Source organism: Apteryx mantelli, chromosome 2 (genome assembly GCF_036417845.1).
Source record: "Apteryx mantelli isolate bAptMan1 chromosome 2, bAptMan1.hap1, whole genome shotgun sequence".
NCBI lineage: Eukaryota > Metazoa > Chordata > Aves > Apterygiformes > Apterygidae > Apteryx > Apteryx mantelli.
In genome coordinates, this window is record NC_089979.1 from 96,677,260 (window position 1) to 96,687,798 (window position 10,539).

Consider the following 10,539-nt stretch of genomic DNA (forward strand, 5'->3'; position numbering starts at 1 on the left):
TCTGTCAGTTCAATTTATGAGCAAAGAAATTCCTTAGAACACCCAGAAAATGACTTTAAAATAAAATATATTGGTTACCTGTTGCATATTGAGTATGTATTTATTGACCATTTAATGCTGCTGTATTAGTAATAAAAAAGACCTCTTAGATTTCTTAAACAATTAGGCAACATTTCTTAAGATACGTGACAAGAAAAATGAAGTCCGAATTTGAATAAAGAATATTCCTAAAATAAGAATTCATATGAGAAAAAAAAAGAATTAGAGTACTTTTGTAATAAATACCTTAAAATGAGGAACCAATGAGAAAAAAAATGGTATTTGGGCAGAGAGCAAACATAAAAATGTTCCTCTCAAACATGAAATGAATGTTACACAATGACATACATTGTATATGATGTGTATACATACATATATGTACATGTGTATGTATGTATGTATACACACACACACAAATATAGACACACACTTATACCATGAAGTACAAAAATGCCCATCCCTCCAGGCTTTGACACATCCTGAGGCAAATCATGGCATTTACACAAGGAACTGCCTCAGACCAATGGGAAGTGACGGAAGTGATTTATTTTGCCAAATGTTCATGCATTAACACATGAAAAAGCAGTGACATTTTAATTAGTATTTTTTAAACAGAGCAACACAGGAAAACCCATTGGATGAATTCAGCTGTTAGGAATACTTATTTATTTTAATCTATTAAAAAATTATGCTCAATACTGCCAAGATAACATTATTCTTATATATCGCTGTCACTTGTACAGGTATTTTCAGTTCATTTCTTGAAGGAAACAGGATTCTTACCTCCGTATTTTAGGAAACTGAAGGGAAAAAGGAATAATTTAATAGGAGAAAACTTCCAGGAAAGCCTTCTCTGGAAAATACATCAAAAAGATTCAGAGTAATAATGTCATATTCCATTATTTAAAAAGGGAGAGGAAATCCAAAAGGTCTAAAGAGGCTTATAAACCTAATTATAGATTAAAGATTTCAATGGATTTGCCCAAAATTTACATGCTGGAGATAGGAAATGCAATTTGGCACAGAGTGAGGCAATCCCCGCCCTGCTGCTGATTCACTGTGCACTACTGCCTCCTTCACTGAGCATTACTTACATTGTAGAAGAAGGTCTGCCTCTTCTGGAACATACCAGAGTATGTATTTCCTAGATTTCTTAAGTTAAGAAAGAGGCCAAAACTAAAAAAAGGCATTTTATCAAGTGCAGCTATGCATTAGCTCAGTGGTGGAGTGCAGCATGTAAATGAAGAGAATTGACTCACCACGGCCAAGACTGCTGTCTGGCACATACGTTTGGGCACTGAATTATACTTGATACCCTTGGAGCCTGCTCGTATCTAACCTGCATTTTCCGTCAGATTACCAAGGCTTGCTATTTACCTCACAAAGAAAATACCTCTCACTTTACATATAAAAAAACAGAGCACAAACATAAACTTATATAATACATCATGCTTACCTTTTGGAAAAACTAATTGTCATGTACACACGAACTAAAAATTTTGAAACCTTTATTTAAAAAAAAATAAAATAAAGCTATTCTGATAATATGAAGATTTGCATGTTCATCTTGGAAATTATTTCCAAGACACATATTCTTTACTAGATTACTGCAAAATCATAACTGTCAGCAAGTCTCAAATACTGTTGCTAAAATTAAGACATATTTTTCCTCACCTTTTTGTATTGAAAGAAATTTCAGAGAGTTTTGCTCAATCTTAAAAAAATAATCCCATGTTACAAACCTAAAGCATTTAAACCTTGGGAAAGTAATAGCCTAAGAAAATTTATAAAAGGTAACAAATCTCTTTTGTAGTAGTGCTAATTTAAGAGGAAGTGCTGTAGTTTAATAATAAAGACATACGTATGAACACTAAGGATCCACATTTAACAAGAAATACAAGCTTAAAAAAAAATACTACAAGTATGAAACCTAACTTAAAGAGTAGTGGTCATAACTCAGCTTTTTCATTTCCCAACTTCCATGTACAATAGCAGTATCTTAGCAAAACATATATTCTGTATTCACCTTTGCAGACATCCAGATGTATTTTTATTCTCCCTGTGTCACCCAAGTATCCGAGCTTCTACTAGGTGAATCTTTTCACTCATACTCTGGATTGTTCAGAAAAACAAACGCATAACAGTTACAACATGTCATTAAAATGACAGGGAAGATATAAACTGGTAATAGTAATCTAAAAATAAGTTTTACCGATACTGAGAATGTATATGTATACTGTCTATGTTGTAAGCTACTTTAAGTTTCTGACTAAGGTGCTCTTTAATGTCACCTTCAAGATGCCTAACACTGCCCTTTCGCAGGACAGGGGATTAGCTTAGGGCAGGACAAGACTAACTGCATCCCACATTAGCCCCTAAAAGCTAGGTATCCACTTTCAGCTAATCATCAAGACTCTCTATGTTCATAAAGGCAAATCTAGACGGAGATCCACCTCATCCTCTTAAAGACATTTATGTAGGATAGGCAAATAGACCTCGGCAGGCTCACACCTCCCTTGTCTATAAGACACCAGACACTTCACTGTTCCATGGAGAAAGTGAAAGGAACATAGCTACTCTTGGTTCCTAGTCTTGGTTCTCTGATACACCATCTTTGATAGTTATGATAACTAGATTCAATGCCTCACAAAAATGTAATGTAGACATAAGAAAATGAGATCCAGTTTTGAAGGGCTGCCAGTCACTGTGACATTTCCAAGCATGCAAAATAAATGACAAAGCACTGTCATTTCAAGTCTGATACATTCCTTCACTGCTATCATTTTCTTCTTCAGCTACAGGAACTTGACTTTACTTCCTTATATTTATAAATCTTAGTTTATATATAAATACAAGTTATACATAAGTTCTAAGGACTTGGATTTCACTGAAAAGCACTGAAGTGGGTAACGCTAAGTGATGGGGAATACCTTCTCAGCCACTGCTCTCTCACTGCTCCTGGTCTTGCAGCCACAGTACAAAATGCACAAGCAGAGTCCTTGTGCACGGCAGAGCTGCAGCCAGGGAAAAGGCAGCCGAGACTGCCCCCAAAACTTCCCAGGGAGTGGCTGGATCCATGGTCCTGGTCCAGCAGCAACCACAGCAATGTGACACGAGGCACAACACTGGTTCCTGAGCCAAAATGCAGTTATTGAGGCTGCACACCCTGCGCTGAATTTGCTAGTTGAACAGCCATTCCTCACTTCTCCCTCAGAAAGAGCAATCTATGGATAAAATCCAGTTGTGAGCCAAAAGCTACAGAGCCCTATTACATCAAAATCCAGGATACATAAATCAGACATTTTCAATGAAATTAAAGAACATGATAAAGCAGATTATGCTCATCTCCTCCAAACACCACCCAACTTTTTATGCTAACCATTTATATTTGCTCACACGAAAGTAACTTGAAATAACTGTCAGTACATACTGCATAAAAAAAGACTTATCTGACCATGGAACGCAAAGACCATGCCAGGTTTTGCACACCTACCTATCCCACACATAGCCACACATTACAGAAACAGGTGCTGAGGTTTATGCAAGGTGGGTCCTCATCTGATTAACATGGCAGAGAACAGCAAGGTGCTGTAACTGCTGAACAGCATTTTTTTTTTATTTTACTAATTTGAAAAAAGGGTATCATTTGCTCAATGTCTTCTATAGAACCTTATGATTCAATATATCTACACACAGTTTTTTTTTTTTGAAGGAAGTAGCTTGAGCCAGGACAAGAAAAATACTTTGCAAAGTAATACAATAGCTGAAGAAAATTATTGTAACCATTACCAGTAGCAGGGTGTGGATGCACGTGGTTCTTAGAGATGATTGTGTATGGTAAAAGCACTGTTTAAAAAAAAAAGGAAAAGAAAATAAATCATAATTTATGCTTTATTAGCAGGGATTTGGGAATTGCATCAGGTTAAAAATGAAACCAACCAAAACTAAACATTCATCTTTAAAGGTCAGAGGAAGCTGAGGCTCTCTACAAGTCCTTAAAAAATAATGTCAGAAAACAGTCTATTTCACGGATATAAGCTCTTCTGAAGAATGTCTGAGGGTTAAACAATGTGTAATAATGAAAAAAAAGACATTTTTACAGGAGACAGGAAACAGCATATCAAAAATGGTAAAATATCCTCAAAGCATCAAAGCCATTGTGGAAGCATTGCTGCAGTCTGTACTGCCAAAAAATCCAAGGCTGCTTTAAAAAAAAAAAAAAAAGTGCTGCAGAGGTTTTAATCCTCCACTTAACTCTATGAGGAAGGAACGAGACACAGACTGTTTTGCAGGTCGAAAGTCTGTTTATAACAGCAGAGAGATCTGGCACTAACAATAAAGTCATGAATAAAAGGCGTTATGCTTGATGTAGTTACTACTAATTGGTGGCCCCCAAAAAACTAGAAAACAGGCAAAAAAAAAAAAAGCGTCCACAGCATTATGAAGACATTAAAAGCATATAACAGTGTTTTATGCAAAATATTTGCTCATAAATAGAAAAGGGATGTAGCTTTTGGACTCTGAACAAATGCAAGAAATGGGAATGCCTACATTAGACTACACCGTGGGTATGGATAATGCAATCAGTTTTGCATTTACATGAGAAGAACCCACTGACAAGTTTATACAAACTTCAGCAGAAAAGCACTCCAGAGAGTTTGCATTTACTGTACAGATGGTAAAAAGTCACTTCAGTTAATTTAGCTTAGATAACAGATAAAAGCAGAGCTTATCGATGCAGTCAGTCTCAGTGTACTGGAGAGGAAACACAAGGCTGCTGCGCCATTTGTGGTAACATTACATCAGGTCACAACCTTACACAGCTTACAGGGGCAGTTTGCACACCAAAATGAGATACTGTGATTTTTGGAGTAGAAGGTGGAGTAGAATCTTGTTGAGAGGACTATTCTGGGAATTTACTAACAAAATATGACCAGATGAGTATATTATACAGTTTTGTGTTTACCATGTGGAAAAAAACAAAACAAAACATGGCACCAAGGAAGGCTGTAAGAGGATCCCATTCAAACCAGGGAACAGATGGAAAAAATTTTCACAACCTGAAAAGATGTTAGCACAAGATTATTGCTCTAAACTCAAAGACAACATCCCAAAATAGAATATGATACTACAGGCATAAGTGATGATGGTGATACAGAAATTATATATATTAAAAAAAAAATATATATATATATACATATATAAAATTAAACAAGATCTCACTTCGAAACCCAGAAAATGATATAGAATTAAAGAACCTCTAAAACTTCTTCTCCAGCTACTAATTACTATGCAGACCCACACTAATTTTTTCAGGTTTTTCATGGCTACTCAAAACCATTTGCTAGGTAAAGTAAGACAGAAAAGACAGAAAAGACTAACCAATCCAGCAGTGAAGAGCAGTGGGAGCAGTGAAATGAGGCCTAAGGCCCGATTCAGGCTTCTACTGTGAAAGAGAGCATAAAATGATGAATGCATGAAAATACTGAGTGAGCATAAAGGTGCCTGTCTCTGCCTTGTTCTTCATGTAACAAGAGACGGCCAAAAGGCTAGTGTGATTTTACAGAAACTACCCCTGAAATAAATGCACAATGCATCCCTGTTGTGAGAAACATCACCCAAAAAAATGGTAGAAAGTCTAAAAGCAGGTACAATGCTTGTAAGCAGGATTTTTTTCTTACAGTTCGGTAATGGAGATACACAATTCTAGCCATGATTAATACTAAGAAGTTTCTGTCTGTGATGAAACACAATATTACACCAGTCGTTGACTTGAAGTCATGACAGTTGCAGGAAAGAGTAACTGTATGAGGAAAAACTTCTTTACTGTGAGGGTGACAGAGCACTGGAACAGATTGCCCAGAGAGGTTGTGGAGTCTCCTCTGGAGACATTCAAAACCTGCCTGGATGAGATCCTGTGCAACGTGCTCTAGGTGACCCTGCTTGAGCAGGTGGGTTGGACTTAGATGATCTCCAGAGGTCCCTTCCAACCTCAACCATTCTGTGTGATTCTGTGATTCTGTCTGAAGAAATCATAGAAGTCATCAAATACTCCAACTCTCTATTTCAACAGGAACAGGATCAGTTCTCGGAATAACATGGTTGTGTGTTTACAAAAGGACTAAAGGACTTCTGAACATTTATATCTCTAAGAATATATTACTAGGAGAAACATCTGAAATTGAAAAAATGTTATAATAAAGTAAATGACATCTATATGGAATTCATAGTCAAATGTAGTGAACACATTATTAACAACACATTATTTTGGGAATTAGTCTCAGTTAGACTATTATTCTCTCCCCCCACATTATTACCAGACAACAGCAGACACTCCCATATCCTTCTTCTAGCTTTATTAGTGAAAAATTATTGCCACATTCCTGACCTGATAAGCAGATCCAGGTTGCACAACATGTAGCAGTGGGAAAATCTTTTGTCATCGGTTCTGATAAAGCAACATCCTATATCCATAAGCAGGTCACTAATGAATGTGTGAGGTTAAGAGCAGCAGTGGGGCCTCAGGGTGGTTGGGAAGCTGACTATCTTTCTCTCTTTTTCCTTTCCTCCTGTTTTCCTGCGATCTAAAATTTCAAGCCTCATCTCCACACACAGAGAAAAATATGCTGAATCAGACCAAAATCCCATAGTCTAGTATGCTGTCTCCAAGCACAGCATCTGTTAATATTTGATGAATCCTTGATGTTTTATAGTAGATGGACTTCCTTATACTTTACAGTAAGTGGATTTTTGGAAGAAGGAAGGGAAGGAATTTGTTCCATTCACTTCATGCATCAAACAGGTATTGTGGTGCCTCAGCAAGAGTTAATCAAAAGCCCCCAGTGGTTACTAGTGGTTGCCTGGGAAGACATATTAGAACAGGGCAAGATGTACAGATAGTCCCCCAGCACTCAACCCTTTTCTCAGCAATATTTAGTTCAAGGACTTCCTGAGCCCAGGGTGGTTCCTCACCCTGTATTTAGCCACTGTCAAAGGATTCCTCTTCCATTAACCCATTCAGTTTCCCTGAAGCCTACACAAACTCTGAATCCTTAGAAAGTCCTGCATCAAATACTTCTACAGCTTAACTACGCTTTACAAGAAGAACCGATCCTGATGTTGGTTTTGAACATGCAAAGCAGTAGTTTGATTCCCCAGAATTCCTCTTAGAAGAGAGAAAACAGTTGAGCCCTCTTCACCATCTCCATGCTTCTCATGATTTTACAGGGTTTGACCACATTACCCCCTTGGTGGCCTGTGTGTCTTCCAGGCTGAAGAGCCATTAATTACAGTCATTTCTTTATGGAAGTCATACCATGGGAACAGCACTAGGTCAACACAGATTTCTGTGGAACTTCACCAGTGGCCCTCCACTGTAAAAAAATAACTACTTCCTGGCTTTTAATCAGTTATTTAAAAATGCAAGGAATTTCCACCTTATTTCACAGCTGCTTAGGGAGCTCATCAAAAGCCTTTGGAAATCCTAACACACTACATCTTCCTTATCCATATATTTGTTATCTCCTTCAAAGAACTCCAACAGGTTTGTGAGACATAACATCCTTGACAAAAGCCATATTGACTCTTTCTCAGTAGACCACATCTATCTATATATTACTAATTCAGTGCCTTACTACAGTTTCTAAACAGCTTGCCTGGAACAGATCTGAGGCTTAGTTCTCTGATTCTCCATTTAAAACCTGATATATTTGTCACCTTCCAGTCTTCAGGTGCCAAAGTGGCTTCACGGCTCACATCTAAAAAATTAACTTTTGCATCATTTGCAGGGAGAGTTGAAGCCTCCCGTTACTATTTGTTTCCTACCATTGTAGTCTCTCCTTTCTCCCTAATGTGTGTGAGGAATCATGAATGGTCAAGCGTCACCAACCTTAGAATAAAGACTCTAAATTGTATTTTTCCTAGACTTGACATACAGCCTCTAATCTTACACTGAAGTCCCAAACAACAAATTTTCTATCAGTACAGGCTCGTTGATACCTTTTTCCGTAGTTTTTTTGACCTAGGTATCTTTGGGGAGCTTTTTTACACTTGCTCTGTGAGCTGGACAGATGCTGTATGTTTCTGCCACAATTTAGATTTAACTATGTGGAAAGGCATGAAGCACTTCAGTGCATCAGCAGATACTAAAGCAGTACAATGCAAACCTATTTTACGACACAGTTACCTCTGAGATTATATTTACCCTGTCACCGACGCTTTGCAATACTTCTGGTTTGGATAGATTTTGTCATTTTAACATTTGCTGAAACATTCAGATATTCAAATCAGAAAAGGATGTGTTATTGTAACAAGATCCATCTGCCCACCTATATTAATTTCTTCTCAAGAATTTCTTTTTCCCCTCCCCCATGACATCCCCTGCTCCACAGACTATGATCTTCCTTTTCCTCCAACATCCTGTCTGAGAGAAATGGCAGGAGTCCAAAGAATTCAATAAAATAATTTAAATTCTTTCTGTAGAAATGCAACAAGAACAGTTCTTTCAGCCTGTGGTCTATGGACTGCTTCTAAGGGGAGAATAAAAGCTAACTGAGAAAAACAAGCCTATTGTCAGGTTTAAATTTACTATGAAGAGACCCTGCACTTCCACTGCAAATTTTTAAGAGTTCCCATAGGATTCATGTTTTAGATTCAGCACCTATACACTTGGGTGAACTACTGGACAACTCAAACTGGAATGAAGTGAACATATGGCAGAGACAGAGCCTTGTTTTTTCCACAGTTCTTTGCTACCATACAAACCTGTTGCAGTAAAATGAACAACTGGCTGAAGCTAAGCCCGAGTGAAACAGAGGGAAGGACTTTGAGGAGTTCATAGTAGCCATGGCACTCTCCCATTCGGCTGGAGACATATACCTGTAATTGGTCAACTCTACCCTTAGTTTAAGATTTTTCTTCTCACCAGCTGGCTGTTTGGTTAACAGTACAGCCCATCCTGAGAGGAATGACTGGACAAAGCAGAGTATTTGTATTAGGCCAGAACTGGTCGTACACTCAGACCTGCTGCACACCACAGCCACGATGACTCCAGTGAACTGCTGTCTGCCTGAACTAGAACCATCTCATCCAATAGCACCTAATCCTTATTTTAAAATTGCTGATGCCAGCATCCTTGGTCAATTGTCCCAGGAGCAGATTATCCAGAAACAGGTGAAGCCCCAGTTTAGAAGGTGGCTATGTACCTCTGGAGACATTTCTACATTATGTGAAAGCAGCACACTCTTGGTAAATCTGTATCTGAATACTCTTGCTGTCAAAACAATCTGCTTTATGCAGTGTGGCAGATGTTTTACTCCAAGTACAGCACAAAGCTGAAGTTTAGGAAGCATAACATTTGTAAAGCTGGAGGTGATTTTAAAAGTATGCTGCCTAAATCTCCCTAATCAGCGATCAATACAGGAGACACCAGCAGGAGAAACACTGCAGGATGCCACTATTTATAAAGGCTGAAATAGTGGTGGTGCTAGTGGAGGAAATCAGCCTCTCCCAGGTACACAAACACACCCACCATCAACGCGTTTACTTTTCTGCCCTTCTAAAGGGCAGAAGCCAGATGAAATGGCACAGGTTTGACCCCGTGAGCAAATGCGGTGATCTTAAAGGTGGCAGACGGCCGGGCGCCGCTCCCGCGGGTCCAGGCCGGCCGCGCCAGAGCGCGCAGCGGGGCACTTGCGGCGGCAGGTGGGAACGGCGCGGCGCCGGGGTACTCACAGTGGGTGCCACCGCTCGGGTAGACGGCGGTGCAGCGAGATGCGGTCGCTCAGGTAGATGTTGATCTGGTGGCGGCGGATGCTCTCCTCCTGGCGGCGTAGCTCGGCTGGGCTCAGCTCCAGGCGCACGGCGCGGCCCAGCTCGCCCAGCGCCCCCGGCTCCGGGGCGGTCTTCTCGTACACGGGTCTCCGCAGCCACGCCGCGTCGGCGGGCGGCGGCGGGGCGGCGCGGGCGGCGGCGCGGGGCGGGGGGCCGTGCCGCCACGCCAGGAAGCCCACGGCCGCCAGCAGCCCCAGCGCCAGCAGCGCGCCCCCGCCACAGGGGCCGCGGCCCCGCTTGCCCCAGCACACGCCGCGCCCCACGCGGCCGCCCATCCCCGCGGGCAGCTGCGGACGCGGAGAAGTACGCCCCGGGCGAACTTCGCAAAGTTTTCCCAAACCTGCACAAGGCGCACAACTGAGCCAGTGCCAACCCGCCCCCCCCTCCTCCAGGAAGCGCGCCCTGCTCCGCCGCCGGCTCCTCCCTCCCGGCGGCCCGCCCCACCGCGCCGCGCCGGCAGCCAGCCCGCGGGGCAGGCGGTGCAACCCTGCCGGCAGCGGCTTGGGGCGGGCGATGCAGGAGCTTCGGGCTGCAGGAAGCGAGTTCCTAGCGCACCGGGCTGCATCAGTCCTGCTGCCGTCGGAACAGCGCGTGCTCTCAAAATAAACAGCAGCCGTGGGATTTAATGACAAGCTCCCCTTTCATCGAAGAAAACAGTGTTCTTGGTTG

General features: G+C 41.1%; 1 protein-coding gene across 1 annotated transcript in view; it reads right to left on the reverse strand.

Moving 5' to 3' along the window:
* GALNT12 (polypeptide N-acetylgalactosaminyltransferase 12) overlaps positions 1-10,215 on the reverse strand; it is a 49,266-nt gene extending 39,051 nt beyond the window's left edge. The window contains exon 1 of the mRNA XM_067291146.1: positions 9,772-10,215. Coding sequence (XP_067147247.1) covers positions 9,772-10,145 — 374 coding nt within the window. The 5' untranslated portion in view covers positions 10,146-10,215. The remainder of the gene's footprint in view (positions 1-9,771) is intronic.
* Between the last annotated feature and the right edge of the window lie 324 nt (positions 10,216-10,539).